Here is a 23,772-nt window from a genome sequence, read left to right on the forward strand (position 1 = left end):
AAACTGAAAGGACAGGACTGGACTTTATAACAAGGCACACAACAGGCAGCACATTTCTTAGTGTTTATTATACCTCACGTAGGGTGATAAAGGCTGAAGGCAAAGTGACTTTTAACAGTCCCCAAAGTGCAGTATTCCCTGAGAAATACAGTTTAAAGTGCCTAACTGCCATTATGAAATTTATAAATAAAAATAAGGAAAGCAGTAAGACTTGCACATTTATTGGGCAAATGGATATGACTACTATGTCATTAATAGCTGATCTAAAAGATCTATTTATTCCATAAAACAGCGAGAAACTGTCTTTTATGTTTAGCAAGTATTTTGCTACTGGTACAAATTCCTGAATTGCTTGATTGTTTTTTTTTTGATCGGGAGAAAGAGTCTAGGAGGACAAACAAGAGAAAAAAATGCTTTGAAAGTAAAATATACTGCAGATGTAAGGCAACTGTAGAGTACATTTTGGTAAGGGCGTTTGACATCTGCTATATTTCACAATTCAGATACTATAAACTCATTTAGAATTTAACTATTTGAAGTGCAGTTACTTTATTTTCAGCCTAATTTGCAGTTTAGTTAGGCATGTTGAGGAGGTACAGATGTGTATAATGTGGATAATGGCCAACTAAGATATGGCCAGTGTATCTCCTAACCCTTAGAGACAGTGTGCTTGAATTCTAAACATTAAGGGTAAAACTTTCAAAAGTGCAGTGGCTTGCATGCATACAAAGTTGTACTGACAACATCTTTTAAAGTGCTAACATGAATGTGAATTTAATTTAATTTATTCTCACAAACTTGCAGTTCTAGCTGTATGTGTTATAGTATCATGTACAGGTGCCAGCCAAGATTACGGCTCCATTGAGCTCTACTCATCCAAAAAGTTCTATATTTATCAGCCTGGAGAGCTTGTCGAGTTTCCTCTTTCACTGCCGTTATCAACTGTTTTGAAATATTCAAAACCTTGAGTGATACTGAAAACTTACCCTGTGTCCAAAGCACATTGTGTATTTTGAAGTGAGAAATGGAACTGTACTTGTTAAGTGTGCTTGCATTTAGCTTAACACTCAAAATAGAAGAACACAACTTGCATAGGAAATATGATAATACTGATTTATTTCTTGGAAACATTCAGATTTCTTATACTGCTCTAGATGTCACACAATATGCAGCAGTTTTATATCATCACCTTATAGTCAATATATTTAACAACAATTTTAAAAATTGAGATTAAATTTTATTGTTAATCAATCTGTTAAACTCACATGACAAAATCCTAAATTCCTTTCAGTTAATGGTCCTACTCTTGCTGGGAAAGGAGGACATTTTGTGCATTGCTTTGCTTGACTAGTGCTAAGAGACTAGCAGATGGTCACTTTCCAAGTGGTTTGCCTTGAAAAAAAGAAATTAAAATATTATAGTGCCGGGGAGAGATGTTGTAATGTGTCCCTTTCAAATTAACAGGTCGTTTTTTTCCTACTATTTTATGATTGTAAAATAGCTCAATGTCACATAAAAGGTTAAAAGCTGGAGTAAATGGCATCATGGGAAATTTGAAATAAATAGGGTCTCATATGGTTTATGGCTCTATACTTGATCACACAAGGAATATATTTTTTTCCTTGAAAAGGCATTCTGTAAAAACTTACCATGTTAATATGAATTGTGGGTATAGCAGAGTCTATTTAAAGTACTTAAAATTCACAAGTTAATTTCTTGTTTGTTTGTTTACTAAATCGCTCCTTTCTAAGGCTACTTTAAACTGTTGGCAAGCCTAAGAAAAAGTGTGGTATTTTCAGAAAAAAAGGAAGCCAATATTCCAGTTCATTGAATTACCCTGCTGGTGTCTTAGTGGTTACTTTTAATGAAGCACAGACCTTCAGAACTGATCAAGTTTTAGACTCCAAACTGTCAGGTATTTCATATTAGTGCCAAATTTGTTTTTTTTATGGTAAAACTGGCTGCACTCTGATGTTCTTCAGTGTCCTAGTTCCAGCAGCCCTACTGAGCAAGGCTTGCACAAATTTAGCTCCTCTGTCTGCTCCGCTGGCTGGTTTATTGCTATGCAGGTGAGGAAAGATGATGGGAAAGCTTCTCACTAGCTACTGAGGTGAGATAACCCTTGTTTTGTCTTCTGCTGTGCCATCACCTCTGTAACAGTGTCCAAAGGCTAACAAAAAGTGCCTAAAACAGGACTTCAAAAATTGAAGGGTTTCTGATTTTATAAGTCTGTAGGATTGTCATGACAATGAGAAATGCTTTGTCTTTGAAAATCATGAGCCATAGTAGCCTTTAAAATTATCAGTCCCATGCAACTAGGATGTTTTTATATTGAATCTGATGCCAAGAAAATTTTTGTTTTGAACTGGGGATTGTGAACTGTATCTAATCCTGTCAGGGACCTGGAAGGAGAAGGATGAGGACCACAGCAAAAAAGAAAAGGGTCAGTGGAACATTGTCCTGCACACAGAGCTTTTTCCCTGAGCTAAAGTTTTTGCAGTTTTCACAAAGGGGAATACTATGGCTAGCTGATTTGGAGTTTCAGTCTCACTCTCCCACAAAGAGGCCTATAAATAAGTTGCCTATAAGTAAGCATCACAACTAGTTTGTACCTTTAATTTTTATTCCTGTTTTGGTTCCAGTCATTTTTGCTTAATATAGTTGGTGTTCTGTGAGGAAATGCAGAACACATTGCCTCTATTTCTTCATAGAGGAATGTCTGTGGTAATGGCAACAGGAGGGTCTTTGGATAGGTGATGAAGCCTGAAGATAGAATTTCTCTGAAAGTAGCTTAGGCCAATTACAATTAATAACCATTTTTCGTAACTACAGCAGGAGACAGTTGTGGATGTTTCAGCATGATACAGGCACATACTAAGATTGCATCTGAGGTCAGAATTGTTGAGAAACTGCTTATCTACAGCTTAGTGGTGCCACACCCCACCTCCTAAAGCAGGCAGTGCTCTGGCAGCAGGCAGTGCCCAGCAGGCAGTGCCCAGCAAGCAGTGCCCAGCCCAGCTCTAGAGTCTGAAGCCCAGAGAGTGAGCTGAGGTTTGCAGAAGCACAGGAGCACATCCCACTGCTGCCAGCACAGGCTGGCACAGACAGAGAGCTGGGATGCCCTGGCTCCCACAGCTGCAGGACAAACTGCCTCTGCTTCAGCTCATACGCTGTGAGTAGCTGGTTGGTTTCAAATGAAGAGCCAAAAATGCTCTGCAAAAACGCCCCACAAAACAGCAAAGCTTATTGAAGTCCAGAGTTTAGTTTTATAGAGAATAAGAGGTTTGAAGGCTTTTGTTCAAAATTGCTGGAGTCTAAGCAAAAAGGTGAAGACAAAAGATAGTGGATAGATACTGCTCAGAGGACATAAAAATTCTAAAGAATTGACAAATCAAATTGACTACTTGGAAGATTGTTCAGAGGAGAAATACCAGCTTATTATGGCTTCCTACCAACAGAAGAGACAGGGGTATTTTTTTCACAGTGGATTATGATGGAGCATGTCCTGGGTTATATTGAACTCCTTCTCCAGCCTGATGTGTCACTGGGAAAGCCAGTGACACCATTCTTTGAATCTTGAAGTATGTGAAACCCTTGGATGATAAAAACAGATTGTCACAGAGATGTTTAGCCCTAAAGGTTCAAGATCACTGAAATTTAGCAAGAGACATAAAAATAAACTGGTTCTTGTCATTGTGCTCAGGAATCCAGACTAATTTTTCAAATAAGAATAAAATAGTGGTGAGAGTGTGCCATAGTAAATTATCTGTAAATCAGCTAAAGGCCTTTTTTCTTCTGATGGATGTACATGTGTATTTTGCAAATGAATGTATTTATACTCAAATGGCTCAATGATTTGCTTTTGTGTTATCTTTTTTGATGGAAACTTCTATTATCTTTTTTTCTTGTAAGGCAATCAAGTTTTAGAGGGATATACAGTCATACAGAGAATAATGTGCATTGTTGTAATTGGTTGTAACTAATCCGTAATTGTACCTTTTCAACTGGGATGACACCTAGAGGGGCTTCAGTTTTTAAATTATGTAGGAATCATTCTTTCTATATGTGATTTAAGTTTTATAGCTGTAAGAAGCATTTGGATTAAAGACTATTTTGAGCATGTAAGAAGAGGCAGGAATCCACTTCAGCATCAATTATCTCATGATACTCTGCAACTATTAATTGTTTGGGAAAACAGGTCAAAGTTGAATTCAAGCTCTCTTAGCTACCAATAGCTAATACCAAGTTATTTTACCAGCATTATATTTCCTTAGAAGAAGTGTATGGAAGGGATTTGGATTGGGTTTGGAGGAGAGTTTGTTTTGCTTTCATTGAGCCTGCTGTGGAACAAACATTTGTTGCTTTTTATGCATTGCATGTCTTACAGATCTGTTGAACAAAGGATTTTACCAGTGTCCTTAGTTAATGTTTGAATAGTTGAACATTACAGCAGAAAAAACTCCCACACCATGTGTTTTGACGAGATGTTTGCTTTATCTAACAACTTAACAAAAAAAAGATGCCAGTTGCTAGAGTCAATAAAACTAAATAGCCATCTCTGAGTAGTAGCAGACAGAGGAAAATGCTGTTAGCAGATCCCTTTGAATAATGGATAAAAATAAATTAGTAAATTACATTTACCCAAATGTGGTGTCCAGATAAAGTTTTGGAATTATATTGTATCCCCGGTGTCCCATTGAAATTTGGACCCTGAGCTGAATCTTTTACATTCTTTACATAGTGAAAGAAACAAAGATCATTAGAATGGTGTACAGCAAAGGATTAAAATCACAAGGGTATATCAATCTTATTACTTTTGTTTTGCTAACATTAAATTTATACAAATATATTACAGGAAATGGTTTTGGCTATTGTTGCTTGGAACAGATTAGGAATGAAAAGAAGATTTATCCATTGGTAAAACAGCAAGGAACCAGTCAATTAGTTGCAAAAGATTCAAAGAAAAGTCTTCAGGAAATTTTTCTGGTAGTCTTTTTCTCTCTGAAGTTCTTAAAGGTAGTTTTTATGGGGTTTTTTCATTCTCACAATTTTCCCTATGTCTCTAGATTTTCTTTTCCTTAAAGTCAGCTGGGAACATAATGTACTTGCCTGTTGTTCTTCCTATTTCCTTACTTTGAAGATACTTCCTCTAAAATCTGCTTCAGGATTTCTTGAAGGATGAGATAGAGACACTAATATAGCCATCCTCCTTTTTTGGCCTTCCTGATGTTGATGCACTGAGAATTGCTTATGCTCGAAGTTTGGTGTGTGTCCAGTGACCATGTGTGATTACACCAGAAACAGAAGGAAAAAACAAGTTTGGATATGTTTATAGAAGGTAATTATCATTGCAGAGGAAAAAGACAATGATGCATTGAGCTATCTGAATGACTTGGCTTGGAGTCAATTTTTAATCTATTTTGTTGTGCTTTTGAAAGCACATATTTGTCTTGTACTTCCCTTTCCCTGTTCATCTCTTTCATAAGCATCTTACATGTCCATGAGTGAAATGAATGGCTGATTCCAGCTTCCAGAAGTGCTTAAGGGACCAGGAGCCCAGGGGAGCTGGAAATACCTGGGACTGTGATAACCAGGATGAAGATGTCAGCAGCAGTGAATTAGGCAGCGTTCCCAGTGAACAGAGCTGCTGTGGCACTGCAGTGGCAGGGTGGAGGATGGAGCTGGCTGTCCCATTGCTCAGTGAGGAGCTGGGGCTGTGCTGGAGCCCACTGCTCCATCCCTGTCTGCGGGCAGGGACGGATGGCGCCGAGAGCCACCGTGTGCCAGCCCCAGCTCCTGCCTGAGAGGAATAGAAAAGCCACTTTCTCAGTCTCTGACCAGAATGCATGATAAGGCTTGATGTCAAAAAGGGCAAGATTGGGCTCACAGCAATTATGGCAGAGGCATACTGGTTTCCTTGACAACCAGATTGAGGATTCTTTGTGATTTATTATTTACCACTTCAAACTCTCATTCTCTGATTTAATTAGGGAGAAGGATTTCCATAAGTTCCCTCCCTTCCAAATTTGAATACCCCCACATTATTGCTATGACCAGCTACACCTATCCCACATTGATGTGGCTCTAAACCAGCTACAAATTAGGCTCTGTGTGTAGCATGTGGGATTTTAGGCAGGTTGCTCAGACAGCAGATAACTGAAATTCAGTAGATGTTACGTTGGGTGGTGACTTGTTAATCTACACTAACTAGTAGGAATACTAGACCTCCTAACCTGCTGCCCCACCCAGGTTTTCAAGGGACTGCAAGTGATACTTTTCAATTGTCTTTAGAACTATGGGAAAGATAAAATATCTGCAAGTGTCAGTTTCCTTTGCTCGGGCAATTTCCATTATTTTCTCCTTGAAGGCTTTATTAGCAATACATCAGCCACTGTTGTGTAAACAAAGAGTGTATTTTGATACTTGGGAGCTTTTTACTACTACCAGTTGGATAGCTATTTGTAAAGGAAAATATCTCCTAAATTGTGCCTACTAAAGCTGGGGAGTACAGCTAGTCTGTTCTTACTTCAGATATATTTCAAATATGTATTTCTCATGTTTATAAAGCATTGACTGAATTGTGATCTTCGGTGCCCATTCTAAATTTAGTAATTCAGAATAGAAGTCTGAACACAATAATAAAAATAATAGAGATTTTTATTCAAATGTCACTGGCAAGTTTGTATCATTATACATCAAGATTGAAATTGGGTCCTCCAAAGGGCATTTGTGCTCAAAGTACTTTCCTGGGTTGCATATTTTTTTATTTCATATTCAGCACGAGTAGTCTGCTGCATTTAATAAAATAAAATGAAGGTCACAGAAGATCACTGGTTCTCCCATAATGTGTCCCAGTAGATGACTGGAAAAAAGGTAGTGTTTGAAATGCATTGAGGATCTTCTGTGCAGACTATGTAGAAAACTTGTGTCATTTTTTAATTATAGGGAGGAATTCTCATTTTAGTTGTGTTTATTTCACTGCATACAGTCCTTCAGCTGTACCTCTCCAGTTTTAATGTCAAAAGTGTGTACATGTTTTAGCATCTCCACCTCAGGGAGTTCCTGAAGTGAGTCAATAGGTGTTGCTTTGCCCATTGTGGGCTGAACATGAAGCTCATTGAGTCAATAAAAAGACTTACAGTGACCTAAATACTCTTTGTGTCAGGTTGTGGCTCACTCGTGCACCAGTGCCCCATTAGGCTGTTGAGGGAGGCTTGCTGCTGAGGGAAGATGCTTCTTTAAAATTGAGTAGTCTAATGAAGCTCATTAATGCATTTTTCATTAGAACAAGAATATTGAGTATCCAGGTTAAATTCTAAAGAATCTGTCCTGCACTCATTGAGGTTAATGACAAAGCTCCCAATGATATTAGTGATGCAGGATGAGAACTTAATTGAGGTAATTAAGATTCTGCTTACCTAAAATTTCCTATTATTTTCAAGTAAATAAAATATTACAAAATTGATACTATGAAGAGCTGTATAATGTTGGATCTCAACACATCCTTCAGAGATGACAGCAATTCAGTGGGAGATAATACTACTTCTGTATTTTGCATTTTATACATAAAGTGCCCTTGTAATCTTGTAGAGGCTTGTGTACGTGAAAACCGTTGTGGAAAACAGGGTTCTTTTTAGTTTTGGAGCTCAAACATTGCCTTTATAGTATATTTAAAGATAATATGGGCTATACATTGCTGAATCCCAGTAAGGATTTGGAGGTCAGTGGCAGAGACAGAAAAGGCACTGCAGTTGTACTGTGGCATTGTATAAGTTGCAGAGAATAGTTTAATTAAATGCAGCTCACTTTGCAGTACTGCAGACTTACTAAAGTCACTGTTTGGACCAGAAGAGCTTCTATTTGCTTACTGAGTAGAACAGATAGGATATGCAGCTTTAGTGCCTTCCAGGGAGTCTAAAGCCTATGTTATAAATGATTGTGTCAGGATGCCTAATTTAAATAGTTACCCTAACACCTGCTCATTCCTGCCGCCTTTGGGCACCCCTAACCTTCTCCTTCCCTCCTTGGCATCCCCAGCAGATTAACAACTCCCTCCTCAATTACGCTGCCATAATGGCCACTTTGATCATGCTCTGAGCTCGAGATGGAAATTACCTTGATTAAGAGCACTCCTGGCTGCAGGAAGCAGCAGCAGCAGTGCAGGCAGGTGGGCGAGCACAGGGCCCTGGGTGCCGCAGGCTGGGGACAGCTCTGGCTGCCAGGTGCTCCCCCCGAGCCTGCAGTGAGCTCTGGAGCATCCCTGAGCCTGGCAGGAGCCTCTTTGTACACCTAAATAATGCAGCAGGAGAGCACGGGGCTTTCGCGAGGAAAGCCTCGCTTTAGGTGGTGTGGAAAAAAGTGGAGCAATCAGATCTTCTATACTTCCCAGCTGTCTCCTGAGATACTTGCTTTAAATATGTGGGGAAAGATTTTTTAGAAAGAAAACTCTGACGTGGGACAGTGATGCACCATGCAAATTAATTACTGAGGAAATTACCTTCCACATCTCTAGTAAAGGTGCAGCACTTCTGTCTCGCTGGTCTTGAATTGATATTTGAGCACCTAAGAGTGATTTTTTTTTTTTTTTTTTTCCTTGGGTGTGGTGCAGAGCTTTCCTAGCTCTTGCCTTCATTATGGGTTATATTAAGATCAATGCAGAGCTTTGGAAACACAGTCTTTCAGCTATTCGATATGTGCTTCTAAATTAAAGTAATCAGCAAATGCAAAGTTTTCCTTTTTGTGTTGTGCTACAGTGTCTGTTCATCCTTCTTGTTACTTTCTAATATAAATAGTAATAAATTTGGAATTCTTACACATGATTAGGGAAAATTGCTTTGTTTCTGTCTTAGTACTCAGAGATTTCAGGGATCCTGATTTTTCATTTATTTCATTTGAACCTCCATTAGCTGGTTCTCTAAAAGCTGAAAGCGTTCTTGCCGTGCACATTGTGACGGTGAGGAAGACAAAAATTCTGGGACTGAAAACCAGAATTCAAACTCAGAAGCCCTGAATTTGAATCCAGGTGAAATTTAATTATCCTGTCCCTTTATCTCCCTTGTCTTTCATGTTTGCAGTGAGGCATATGGATATGTTCCTTTACAGGTGATTAACAGCAGTTTGACAGACTGGAAAAGGTGCCTGATTCCTGTATTTACTCTGGAAATGGTACCTGGGTTGCCATTCTTACTCCCTGTTGCCCAGGGAGCATGTCAGAACTGCATATATTCCTTAAGAGTTTTTTAATTACATCATCCTTCACAAAAAAAAAGGAAATAATTTTCCTTTCTTCATGCAATTTATTATTCAGAGGATGCTCTTAAGTATGTATGTAGGATTATTTCATGATTTACAGAACGTGCCAGAACCTTAAATATATTGTAAAAACTGTCTGGTACATCCCTCTCCTCTCTATAATAGTCTTTCAAAAACCCACAAATATTTCATAGAAGGTAAGGTCAGGAAGAAAGCCTTTCACTCTGACAGGTATTTTCCAAGATTACATGCTACTCTTGTCTCATATCTATTTATGGGAACATTTAAAGTGATGGCACATTTACCTTAAAGTACGTTCATCACAGGGCTCTTGTTTTCAGAAGGTATGACTGTATATTTTGGTTTCATCTGCAGGATCCCTGCCTTTATGTTTCTAAGGGTTCTACTTTCTACCCCTGAGTTCTCTGAAATGTTTCTGAAGCTATACTTATGAGAAGGGGGTTGCTGTGCTATTTGCATACTCATAAGCACTCTTTAAGCAGCTTGCCATCATTAAAATTAACCACATAACTTCTCCACTATAAATTATACTGTGACAATTGATTCCACCCCATCATTTTACTGAAACAAAAGAGAGTATATGAACTCTTATATTGTTTCTTGATTCCATTTCTAATGCGTATATAATTCTGTTTATAAACAAGATAATGCCCCATTTTTAAGTTTGCAGTTGTGATCTCAAATATTGCTATGTGGTAGCAATTGTACAATAATTAAATCTATGATTTTTTAGCACTAGGGCTGTATTTGGTATTTTAAAGTCTGGCAATTGTAAAATAATATGTTATTTAAAATGAGCCAGAATTATCAGGTATTTTAATGTGATTTAAAGTCATACTTTCTTACACAGGTTAGGGTATAGCCTGCTAAGAGGGTGATGTACACAGGACACTAAGGGTTATTATTAGCACCCAGCATGTCACCTGCTGGGATGATTTGGCTTTCACCAATGCACATATTCCCGAGGAAATGATACATCTCTGCATGGCTTCTATCAGCCTCTGAGGTGGCAAGGCTTTGGGTTTCTCAACGATGGGAATAAAATACTTCTTTTGTCAGCTGGCCACTCTGAATACTGCTTGATGGAAATTCCCTTTTCCCTCTCTTCCTTTGCCTCTACTTAACACATGGTTTCCAATCAAAAAATGATTGTGATAGCTGGAAATATAAATTGTTCTCAAGATACACTTCTATAGAAAATAAAAGAATATTTATTTTTATTCTGCTTCCAGTATCCTGTGCAGAGGAAATAATTCAACGGGAAATCCTGTTGACACAATATTTCTGACACATCAGCCTTTGTGTGTCTTACCTCCCTTTTTAAGAAGTTGTTTCTGATTCAGAAGCTTGTGCTTCCTGACAGGTGCTGTGCTCAGAGAGTTCACAATAGGTAAACTGGAGATAACCTTCAGGAGACCGAGTTTACAAAGACCATGGGACTCACTTGCCTTGAGAAATTTTGGAGATGCAATGTATTTCATGGCAAGAAAGAAAAGGGTAGAGTGCTTTTTTGTGTGTTGGCAGAGGATCAAGTGTGTATGATGTGAAGGAAAAAAGGAAGGAGATTCTTGCAGCCTGAGAACAGACATCTGGCTGGCAAAAGAAAAGAAATATCATTGACAGATGAATGCTGTTTTAAACTAGGATAATTTTAGATCAAGAGGGCAAAGTTTTGCTCTCATGCATACAGCTCCACTGAGAGGGATGGGAAAGGTGCATGCATATGAGAATAAAATGTGGTGCTAAGTGAGAACTGAAGAACATGTATTTTTATATTAGATATTTAGACTTTCATGTTTAGATCACATGGTTTCCATCTGCCATATGTAGGCATTGCTAAAAGGCTGCCAGGAACCAGGCTCTGGTTTGGTGACTTTCATTAAAGGAATTAGTGGTTTCTCTCCAGTTTCAGTGTGGCTGGATTCAAAGTGCAGAAGCCCATTTTCACAGTTTAGCATTAATTAGCACTCTAATGGCAGCCTCGGCAGGCAGGTGAAGGATTAAATGGGCATGAAGACCAAACTGTCTCTTTTCCCGTAGAGGCGATTCCTGCAAAATGGGGTCGAGATGTGCTGGGCTGACGTGGGGATGTGTGCAGGGCTGTGTCTGGCTGTTCTTGTTCCAGGTGACTGAAGGACTGTGCTCTGCAGGTGTGGCAGTGTGGCACTCATCCCTGTCCTCGGTTCTCTCCTGCTGTTAGAGTGCACACACACTCCCCCCCACACCCAAACCCTAACAAATACACCATCAAAAAAATCCCTTTAATTCTGCTGAGTCAGAGAGGCACATTCTGGCCCTTCTGAATGAGGGGTGAGGGCTGTTTGGGAGAATTTAAATGAGATCCTTGCCAGCAGTACACAGGAAGGATCCACGCTGTTGGATTAAAAGGCTGAGATGCTGCTGCTCACTTTAGGTTTTGCTGAATCATTTAACAAGGTGCAGAAAGTAGGTAACCCTGACTCTTTTTTTTTGCTGAAGAGAGCCTCACAGGGTTATGTTTGAGAATTGCATGGAGACTGAAAGCATAGAAGGAAAATTGTAATAAGTTTCAGTGAACCTGGAAGGCAGAACCCATCCTGGTATGAGTCAGAGGGTGTAACTCTGGCTTCTCTCCTGAATTTCATTAAGCAGACATACGTACTTTATGTTTATGTATACTGAATATTAAGTATATAATTATAGAAAATTACATGCAGTTTTAATTTTGCTGCTCACAAGGAATCCTGAAAAACATTAAAACTTGTCAATTATTTTTAAAATTTTAATTTTTAAAAAGGCTAAATCATGTTCAAATACCATGTAAAAAAATACTATAAAAAGCTTTCACTAGTTACTTAATATTTCTAAAACCTTTTATTGATAGGAATTTCTATTTCCATTTTGTAAGAGACAGTCTTCCAGATTTCAATTATGTAATTGAAATATGAAATGTCTGAGAAGCAGAATTCTGGAAACCAGTGTTAAGAATCTCCCCACACAGTTCATTTATTCAGTGAAGAAGTTGCCTGGCTTCAGTGTAATTTAAATGATCAGGTCTGTTCCTTAGGACTCTGTGACTCTTTGTTAAATTTCAAATAATGAGACACTTTCATGTACCTAATTTTGAGATAATCCCATTTTTATGAATGAGTTTAAAAAAATAAGGGAGATGTCACTTACTAGAGAATTGTTTTCCTTTACCAAAAAATCCCTTTTCTCCTGATGCCCACTCCATTCAGCATCTTAATTGACCAGAAGGGGTATACACATAAAATGGTAGAGAACCCAGCTGTAGGAGGATATTTTTGAAATGATCACTTCCTGCCTAATTTGACCCTGACTGAACAGAGGGTTTTGTGTGCCGGGCTGCAGCACAGGCTGGCTGTGCACGGCTGTGCCTTTCCCTGAAAGAGGAGCTGAGTGCTGTGAACTCCAGACCTCTGGGCGCTGTCAGAAGCTCTGACTGTGCCAATGTAATCTTTTAATAGACATGCTTGCCAGAATGACTCTTTCCTTCAAAGGTAGAATGAGAAAGCACAGTTGTCATTTAAATTGCCTCTGTCTTTTGTAGTAGTTGGTAGCGTTCTGTTGACCAGCATTGGATAATTTAAAAGCTGTTTAATAAAATAACATGCTTGTCTGTGTGAAATACATACAGTGCTGAGAGATGGGGAGAAAAGTCTCCCTTAGACAGAGTTCATGGGATTCTTCAGAAACTGCAGGATGCTGAGACTTGTCTGAGGTATTACAAAAGCTTTGAGGCGCCCATGTTGAGCATTTGCATGATTTTCAGATGGCGAAGTGTGTTCAGCTGTCTTCGTGCACCCTCCCGTGTGTGCATGAATGCATTTCAGTGGAGAGGGAGAGGATTCTCAGCACAGTTTTCATTGGGCTTTGCATTTGTTAAACATGTATTATTGAAATGCTGCCCAGGACACATCACTTCATCTTGTGTAGAACTTAAATCATTATGTTGCATGATACGGTAAAATAAAAGAGATTGTGAAAGAGACAACTGTAAACATTCTGTTCGAAAAGATGTGCTCTTTTCAAAAGACCTTTCTGTTACAGCCAAGTAACACAAGAAGCAATATTTCCTTGCCCACAGAGACATATATATCTATTTCTGCAGAGATTTGTTTTGGATTCTCAGTTCTTCCAGTATCTTCATTCTTTGAAATAATTTTATACTTCCATGTTGACTTTCTCTGCGCTTTAAGTTTTAATCAAAGGTTCTCTGCTTCTGATGTCGAGTACTGATGTTACCCTGTTTGCATTCCACTGTTTGTCCTCTGCATTCGGTGAACATTCAAGTGTGGTGGTGCCTTTTTGTTTTTGTCTACCAAACTTAGCACACTCTCTTATTACTGACAGCTCAAAAAGATGGTGTGGTAGTGGGCCTTGACAAATTTAGGTTATCTTTGTAAAGACAAATAGTTTCTCTGAAGGAACCAAGACAGTGGAATGGTAAATAAGGCTTTGCAAACTTAAATTAAAATGTTTTAGCCAAATTTGAATTTATCATATTTCTTAAACATGATTCAGAGTTACAGTTCTTTCACAGGACTTGTACTTTTCATTTTATAGACTTAAGTATCAGAGGAGAGATTTTGATTGTGATTTTTCCTTTCAGTTTGTCTTTCTATATGGTTTGATCAATGAAGCATTAAAGAATGTATATTGCCACTAAACATCTCCTCTCCCTTTTTTCCTTAAAAATGTGATTTCACAAAAGCAGTTTATTTGTTTCTTTCAATAAAGAGCCTGCACTCAACTAATTTGTGAGCAGATAAAATGTGCAGGAAACATATGTTTGCCAGGAAGCTTTTCTATAATCAAAACGGTCAGCAGGACAGAAACATTTTTTTTTTTTCTCATTCGGTGTTAATCTTCTTCCATTAAAAAAAAAAACAAAAACTGGGATACAACACTGATTAATATATACAAGCATGAGTGAATCAGAGACAGCATATGTTGCATTAGGTAGTAGACGCTGATTTGAGTTGATGTTTAGGTAGTGCTGGAAGTCCCAGCCCAGGCACCAGAAAGGCCCTTGCGATGGGGAGCATTTTGGGCAGCAGACAGCAGGAGTGGTGTCATCCAGGGCACAGTTTGCCTTGAAGCAATTAGCAGGAGGAGGAGGAATGTTGATTTCAGCTGCCGGAGGACAGCCAAACAAAATAGGTTTGTTGGAGGTTGGGTGAGGCAAGCAGCAGGTTTAGCACAGCTTGGTTAAGAAAATAGAGTATTGGGAATACTCATGCGGAATTTCATTGGAGATACAAAGTTACCAGTGACAACAGTAATTATTGACAGAGCCACATACTTACGTCTAAAAAACTCTGGAATGATACTGAAGCATTCAGATGCCGGTTGTTCACACTTCCATCCCGTGGCAGTGCATCTGTTTATCGGGAATTATCTCCTGAATGTAAATGAATTTCAGTCCTAAGTCATTGCACCTGTTGCCAAGAGGTATTTATTCCAATCACTTGCCTAAAGCATGGGGAGTTATTGCTTGACGTTTTATAGCTCCAAAAAAAAGCTGTCGTTTCAAAATCATTTGTTCAGAGAGGAGAAAATGGAGCAAAACAGTTCATTTTACCCTAAGCACTGCTATTTGGCAGTATTCACATTTGCACGGCACAAAGCTGCAATATTGATTTTTCGCTTACAGGGCCTCCCACAAGTTCTTTCTTCGATTGTCAGGATTGCAAGATGGATTGAATTACACTTTGCTTGTTGATACACTTATTTTTTCTTTGGTGATAGGAAAAAATTACAAATAAAGCTTCAGCATAAAGATCATAGTAGCTCTGCTAGTGGACTTTGAATTTATTTATTTTATTCTGTTACATTTCTTTCTGTGCCACCGAGATTCCTTAGAGCAGCATTCCCACCTAACACAAGCTGCATTGTTTTGCTTTATTGCTTGCTGCTTTTGCAATGTAACTTCTACATTGCAATCTCAGCTGTGTCCTCTGTTGCCTGTGAGGTGATCTAACCTTGCTCTAATATTTTTAATGTTTGTCCTAATACAGAACTTCTTGCAGATGCCTGCAGGGGGAAAAACTGCAGGCTAAAACACATTCATAGTCATTACAGCAGTGTTGCTGTATGATGAAGTAAGATTTGCAGGCTGCTGATTTCTCTGTAGCAAAACTGCAGAGGTCTTGTGTTTGAATTCAGAGCATTTCCTAGCACAAGTGGAGCCTGTGCTGCAGGATGCACAGTAAGGTCAGTGCTGGTCACAGGGAGCTGTGTGTGTGTTTGTCAGCCCTGGCCCCAGAAATATCCTGGGATGCTGCACATGAAGCCACTGACACCTCAGCAGCTGTATCCCACGCCCTTCCCTCCTGCCCTGGTGCAAACACCTCTTTGGACAGCTGTAGGTGCTGTTTCCCTTCTTGCTGATGGAAATTCAAAACGTTTGGGAGGGGTGGACTACCCCAGCCAGGCCATGGTGCTGCAGGCCACGGGATCCTTGCTGAGTGCAGGAAATACAGGCACCATTGCTGCCAGCTGGAGGGCTGAGCATCCTAGGGATTGCATTAGATTTGACAGGAGTAGTAAGATATAGGAATGGCAGTGACTAGTGGCATTATATTTGGTCCCACCATGGCTGTTGTGATGGTAATTAATCAAAGGAGTTGCTGTGTTCACATGTGCTGGGGACTCTACATGTCCCTCTCCCTGTGCCCATTTCACGCCCTCACTGAGCTGTGAGTGACTTCTGTCTTCATTGTATTAATTTGCTGCATGGGAGGAACATGCAGGGTATTAATGTGATGGATTCATGTGTTAGCTCTTTCAGCCCATGACACCTCAGCAAGCCTGTAATAACAGGCTGTGTTTGTTATTGCTCATGGTACATGCAGCTAAACTGAGGAGGAGTCAGTCTGAGGTGGAACCTGATGTGGCTCCTTCCCTTATTAACAACCACTGAAACATACTGGCAGAGTAACAGTACTGGTGTCCTGTAGTATATGGTTCTGCAGAATAAAAAGGCAGAGCTGGTCACTGGCCTCTGACCAGCTGTTCTCCTTGTGGATGGGCAAGACCTGGTCCTTTGGGACCTCAGCAGTTGCCTGCAGGAGAGGGAGGCTATCAGCCCCTGGCCAAAATTCATTACATAAATTGTACAAAAGCTGGTGCTGGTGCAAGGGGAAGGCAGGGATGTGCAGGTAGAGGAGGGGTGGGTGGGAAGATGGGCTCTGGCTGCCAGGGAACCACATCCTTATATCTGCATGATCATTATAAAAAACTTCAGCTGTCTTAACAGATAATCATCTGCATATACAAAATTCAATAGAGAAAGTGATAACCTCTGCTTCATAGGAGAATTTACTCTCAAGGGGTTTTTTCAAGTTGTTCTTGTTTTTTTTTTAAGTATTTGCTTCCTTGCTTCTTCCAATACATCAAGAAAAGTTTATTATCTTTACTTTAGAAAAACCACAGAGCTCCAACTTTCCATACTTAGCAGCTATTTCTCTTTGCTGTCATAACTGGTCTCCAGCAGCCTGCACAGAAATATTAATGGCCTTGTATTTACTGTATTAAGAAGGCATATTTAAACAAATAGGAAATCCTCCTGAAAATTTAGGATTACTATTTTAAAGAAATAGGTTCTTAACACAGCCATATTACCTAGCTTGTCTTTCAAAAATCACACAATTTTTAAAGAAACATAAATACTGATTATTTATAATCCATCAGTAACTGTGTACAAGAAACTGTAGTATGCAGATAATTTTATTCTGATGTAATAAACTCTTTTACATTAAGAAATGTCTCTAAAAGTCTAAACATCTGGATGAATAGCTGAACCTTGTTTTGTTTCTAAAGTGTTTTATACTGCTTCACTGGAGAAGTTACTTATTTTTAGGAATTCTATTAAGTAGAAAAAAAACCATTAAAAATTAAAATTCTGTGAAACATATAATTTTTTTGTGAGGGATGGGGGAATTTTATGCAGTACACATATGTGGTATCAATAATTTCTGTATTTGTTTCAAAATACTATCTATATGTAGTTAAATTTATGTAAAAGACACAGTAAGGAGCACTGGAGTTCAATTAGGTGAAGTGTCATTATGTATATTGGATCATGTCCATGCTGAGGTCACAAAATAGCTAAGCAAAAGTAACCAGCTCTTCCTGGAGAAAGGGAGACACAAAGTAAAAAAGACTAATGAAGTTGGAGCTATGACTTTGGGCTTTTTTGTGGTTGTATTGTTTTCTTTTTTAAAATCACTTCTGTAAATCCTGCCTGCTCTGCTTCCAGACACAGCCTGTCTGACTGTGCCCAAGGAGTGGAGACAGAAGCAGAGAGAAAAGAGGTGGAAACTGGAACGTGCAGTGTAGCCATGCAGACAGGCACCACTGTCTGCCCTGCCCAGGATTAGAAGCTGTGAAAAGGAATTTCCTCTTTTCCCAGACTGGGGACACAGCAGCCATGGTGTAGGGATGTGGCAGTTCCATGAAAGATGCCCCACTCAACACGGTACCAGGTCAAACTGTGTAGAGGTGCACTTCCTTCAGCACATGAAAGTTAGTGCTTACATGGCAGAAGAAGAATAGTCCAATTCATTAGATCCTTTAGGCTCAACCCATTTTGTCCTTGTTTGTTTTTTCAAGGTTTCAGCCGGGCAGCACTACCCTTTGGCTTGGTGAGGAGGGAGCTCTCCTGCGAAGGCTACTCCATCGACCTGCGCTGTCCAGGCAGCGATGTTATCATGATAGAAAGTGCCAACTATGGACGGACAGACGACAAGATCTGTGATGCTGACCCTTTCCAGATGGAGAACACAGAATGCTTCCTTCCAGACGCCTACAAAATTATGACACAAAGGTAAAAAATATACGTATCATGGTGAGGACTAAAGAGGAAAAATGCCTGCATTAATACAGAGGTATATACTGGCAGAAATGTTGAGTTGGAATTGCCACTTTGCTGTTCGGGTAGTATTTTTTCTATCTAATAATATTTAAAGAAAATAAAAGCTATCAATTGCAATTGGAGGGTTTGGGTTTTTTACTTCTGCAAACAAACACTAAAAAGCAGAAAGATAACTTCAAGGAGAATGAAAAAATTCAGTTATTTGTAAATTCCTTATATCCTTGTCTTTCAGGGGGTCAAACAGTTCTGAGAATGTTTCCAAATGGCTCCTGTATTTTTCAGTAAATGCAGTAAATCCTTGCTGTAGTTCCTAACAGTATTTGCCACCAATGGAAAATGCCAGAATGGCTACATGCCAGGATGATTATATGTCATTATACATGTGTGTATGAGCATGCATGTGCGTATCAGCACAAGTTAGTGACTGCACTTGACATTCAGAGAAGACAGAAGAACCAACCAAAAATCATAAAATCATTTAAGTTGAAAAAGGCTTTTAAGACCATTGAATCCAACCATTAGCCTGGTGCTGCCAGTTCCACCCCTAAATCATGTTCCCAGCTGCCAATAAAAGTATTTTTATTACAAAAGGTGCATGAGAGGTCAGATTCACAGAAAGTCCTGTGCTGAAGTCTGTGTACAGGCAGCAGTCACCTACTACTGACAGTTGTGGAAATGTCAGCACAAATCAGTCACTGGCATTGCTGGTGGCTTAAACTAAAAGTCTGAATGGATTAAGGATTGGTTTTCCTCCCAGTGTAATTTTCTTAGGGTGAAGACTCTAAACCAAAAGGGGGTGGGAATAACCTTGAAGCTTTCTGGTGCATGTACACAGATGTGCCAAATGAAATATGCAAGTTGTCCTGCCTTCTGTGCTCCATTTCCTCTGTTCTGTTTGTACATGGTAACACTTAGTAACATAGTCACTTCTTAAAAATAGTTTTCCATTTTGATTTATTGATTCACTTGAGTTGTCATGAATGAGACTCTTACAATTTTTTATCATTTTTGTGTGAATATGTAGTCTGTAGTCAAATATTTGAGCTGGGTCTCAGACTTCAATTTCAAATGCTGGAGGTAAATTGAGGATATCAGGTCTTTTTATTTCTTGTTCTATGTTGAACCTGTGACTTGTTTTGTGATCAGTAAGGGAAAGGCTCCATCACTACACTATTAAAAAGGCAATATAACTTCTTTAAATCATGTTTGAATTATCTTCTTGTGGTTCTAGTTCATAGTTGTTAATTAGATCAAGCCGGATTTCCATCGAGACTGCAGCAGCAGTGTCATCATCCTCTAATCTGTCAACTCCCTTTGAAACCACCTTCAATTGCTTTTGTAAATGTAGTGCTACTCTGTAGACTTCCTTGTTGTGTAAAATGCATGTTGTGTTTTGATCAAAGTCTTCCTTATGTTCACGGCAAATACACAGATTAGGGTAGTCAGAGACAAATATAGAGGAGCAATCTTGCTTAAAGTGACATCAGAGTGTTACTGAAAAGCTGAAATTTCAATCTTTCCTTTTCAGTTAATCAGTTGTAAATATATGATAGCAAAGTGTATTTTTTGAACTTCCCCCATCTTCTACTCTTATGCTTTGTTCAACATTAAAATAAATTGTGATCACATGTAGGACATTGGTTCATATCTATGCTCAAAGAGTTTTTCATTTTTGTTCTCTTTTTGTTTGTCTGAACAAATGGCAAAGATCATTTGACACTTTGCTTTCTATTTTTGTCTGACATTTATAGCAATTTGGAAGTTTGCTTTCATACTTTTCTTTCTTTGATCCTGTCATTAAGTAGAAAAGATGTCTCTTGTCTTGCTTTAATCTTTTCAAAAATTGCTTAATTTGTGCTACATTGCAGGCATAGAAGAATGTTTCAAATTTCTTACGAAATATTAAATGCTCTTATATCTCATTTATTTATAACTGCATCAGTGATTGTAATTTTTTGTTGTCTCAGGCAAATTGTTGTTTGGTACTCAGCACATGTCCTTGATGTGATATATAAAAGTAACACATCAGCTGTATTTTGATGGCAGCAATTGCATAGGAAAATCTGACCTGAAGGACTATCAGGTTCATTGCTTTTCCTTTTTATTTAATTGGTTAGAACTTTTGATGACAGTGAAATCTTTTCTTCTCTACCTTTAGAAATAAGCAGCAAGTTTCTTTATTTCTACTTAAAATCTTGCAGTGTTTACTTTTAAGGATCTGTTTTTATCACTTCAGTCAATCATGTTACCACTGCATTTGACCACTCAATTCAGTTTAGAGGTATAGTTAAATGCAGTTCCACAGCAATTATTAAGTACTCATTATTCATTTGCAACATTAATCCACAGCTTTTGCACAGCAACTACATACATTTACTGCAATTACAAGGTGAAAACACTGGCTTAATGAGATCAATACTGTGAAATCTGAAGACTGAGAAATAAGATGAGGTTTCCAGTTTAACACAAAGCCGTGTAATCACGTGCCCTGCTCCCCTTCCAGAGAATTTGAGATAGTAGCACACAGACCTTGCCAGTGTCCACTGATGCATCAGCTCCTCTTTCTCAGAATGAGCTGCAACTTAATCGTTTCTACCTCACCCTATTCCTTCTTTTCAGCAGTTCTCAAAAGATTTTTAACCTAATGCATTCCTAGGAAGCCTGACTGGAACACTAATGACTTCATTGCTTTGCTTTTACCTTTGTAAAGTGTTATTAAATTTTTAGTCCCTGATTGAAATTACATCCCAATTATTCCAGAATAAAGTCTTTCAGATGTATTTAGATTCTATGTAAACTTCAGACTGGCATGGTTGAAATTAAAGCTTTGAAGAAAGAGACTAGACCTTTAGAAAATCCTTCTCCTCTTTCACACTTCTCTGATAATTAACCCCAGCGTTTGCATACCATCAGGTTTGAGAGATTCTAGCACATGCTGCCATTCAGTACAGAAATAAGCTAATTTCTGGAATATTTGGTGAGCAAGTAGCATAAGTGAGTGGCAGAGGACCCATGTTCCAGGCACGTTTGAGTTCTTAAAATAGTCAAACTCCTCTGTGCTCTGCTGTCCTTTAGCAGGGACAAATCTCCTCTGTTTCCTTTTCATTTAAAAAGAAATTAAATGAACAGGGAAGCAGAAGATGCAAAGCAGCCTCAGGAAATTGCTCTAGTTGCTCGCTCATAAAGTGCCTTCATGTGGCTGTAGCAGAAACTCTCATGAAACTTTGAAGTTGATAAGGCTAATACTGCTCTTTATAGGCATGGGAGAGATTTGAAAATTAACAGCATAAAATTTACTTGTGACCTCGTATTATCCATTTAAATGGCAAGCTGACTGCAGGTGGATCTTGTGATTTCTGTTCAAACCACCTGAGTATTTATGAACATTTTCTGTCTCCAGTGTCTGCTGTGGTCTGGACCATAGGATTTTGTCAGGACAAACACTAAGCATTACCTAGGTACCACATAGAGCTGGGGGGGTCTGTTTTATTAGCTTAAAAGAATAAAAGATATTTAAGAGATATTTCTAAATATGTACTTAAAATATATTTAAAATCAAAGGTTTCTTATAATAATCTTAAATTTCATAGTGGAATAATAAGATGCTAAGATGGATTCTTGCATGCTGGGACCATTCTTTGTGAATTACAATGAGGGGTTCTTTAGTAGGAATAATTTTTTCTAGTCCTAATTTTTTTGTTTAGGAGAAGTTCAGGGTTATTTGTTGTCACGAGTGGATAATGATCTTTATGATTCCAGGACAGTGCAATTTGTTTTTTGGGTTTTTTTAATTGGCTGTGTATTTAATCACGTACTTGGATGGTGTGGCAGATAAGAATTTGGAATAATATAATTTTAAATCATAATTTTAAATCTTGATAAATCTTGATAAAACCTGTATTTTAAAAAATGGTAGGTCTGTTCCGATCTGTGCACCTTATTTTTTAAGCAATTGTAGTTATAACTACTGTTGGGTGGGGCTAGTAGAAAATTAGTATTTTGTATTCAAAGAAAATGAAGCCTATTCACTCAGAATCTATGGAATCACTCACGTAGATGCAAAATTCAAATATACACTTTTGACAGCGAAATTAATGTTAAGTTCAGAAGGAAAACACTGTTTCCCTTGTAATACAGGCTGAATTTTTAACTAGGAACTGTATGTTCTCTGATCTGATACCGAGAGCATTGTTGTAAACACTGAAAGGAAGAAAATTCAAAATGTTTAAACTTCTTTTGCAGACCATGTAAGCATCTACATTAAAATAAAATAGTGGCACAGTTGGGATATTCAGTTTATTTTGGATCTAATTTTTGATCTGCAACAGAAAGGCAGTTACATCAGTTCTGCACTGAAATAGCCTTTAAATTCAATTTTTACCTACAATTTATGCTATAACTGGCTTTTGTGAACTTTACATCTTTGCTAAGCATATTCACTTAGTATAATTTTGGTTTCTAAACATGCACCAACAAGGCAAACCTCATTTTCCATAGATAAGCTTAAACATAAACATGTATCAGGTATAATAGATGAATTTACGCAGCTGTAATGTTTTTAGATACTCTTCTCTTTTAAAACATTGCTGCAGAAAAGTAAAGGGATTGAAAGAGGAATAAATCCTCTTCAGCAGTGTTTGTTTTTTCTGTTGCATCTATCCTGTCCTATCTATAGCACAAGCAACACATGTACCTTCAATTACCATGTCCATCATGACACCAGTGACGAGTTCGCTCCTGGGTTTTTGTTACCATGAACTTTTCTCACATGGCAGTGCCCTTACCCTGCTATGTCCATCATCTCTGGGAGACAGCTGCACTTCAGCAGAGGGTTTTCAGAATGCAAGCGACACACCCCTGCTCTGCTGAGTGACCAAGGGAAAGCTAAGGGAAGCAGCATATCCATTCCTTCTCCTGGGACTTATTTTTTCTTAGTCCATCCCGTGGGATATCCGAAGACTGGAGATGTTCATTCTTTTCCATCACATGTCCAAGAAGTAGGTCATTTTGAAAAATCCTATATGTAAATGAGTGGGACATTTTTGAAAGAAAACAAAATGAGTTCTATTTCAAAGAAGACTCATCTCTCAAGCCCTCTTTCCTGTTCCTGCTTGTCAGGTCTGCAGAGAAAGCACTGTCACACTGTATTAGTGTCCTTTCAAATGGAAACAAGTTTGGTCTGTTCTGTAGTGTGAATGGATAAAGCAAACCTTCCACTGGACTCCAGGCTTGGGTGGACACTGGGAAAAATCTATAACTGATGAATCTCATTCGTCGTAGCAAAAGGGTGTAGTCAAAAGGAAACTTGGTACAGGGTGGTTTGCTGGTAGAATGCAGAACCTGCTGTGGGTCACTGCAGACCTGAATTCCAGCCTGTGCAAGGCTGCCAAAGAGAAGCATTTCAGAGCCTTTTTCAAAAACAGTTCCTTCAGGCAGAGCCATGGGTTGATTCAGTGTTTAAACTGCAGCACGCTTCAGATTGGAATTTCTTGGTATGACTTACAGGCTGGATTTTATCCTTTGCCATTTGGAGCTGCCTGTAATTGAGGTGATGGCACACTGAACATTGGGGGTCTGCCAGGCTTAGGCAAGGGCTCTGCTGACCCTTGCTGCTATACTTG

The 23,772-nt window shown here is 38.7% G+C and overlaps 1 protein-coding gene across 28 annotated transcripts in view; it reads left to right on the forward strand.

Annotated features, from left to right (window-relative positions):
• Nucleotides 1-23,772, forward strand: part of ADGRL2 (adhesion G protein-coupled receptor L2) — a 386,257-nt gene that overhangs the window by 297,093 nt on the left and 65,392 nt on the right. For all 28 annotated transcript variants that reach the window (XM_033066977.2, XM_042779548.1, XM_033066978.2 and 25 more), the window contains one exon: nt 17,890-18,103. In XM_033066977.2, the coding sequence (XP_032922868.1) occupies nt 17,890-18,103 (214 nt within the window). The remainder of the gene's footprint in view (nt 1-17,889; nt 18,104-23,772) is intronic.

This window comes from Catharus ustulatus, chromosome 9, assembly GCF_009819885.2.
Source record: "Catharus ustulatus isolate bCatUst1 chromosome 9, bCatUst1.pri.v2, whole genome shotgun sequence".
Lineage (NCBI taxonomy): Eukaryota > Metazoa > Chordata > Aves > Passeriformes > Turdidae > Catharus > Catharus ustulatus.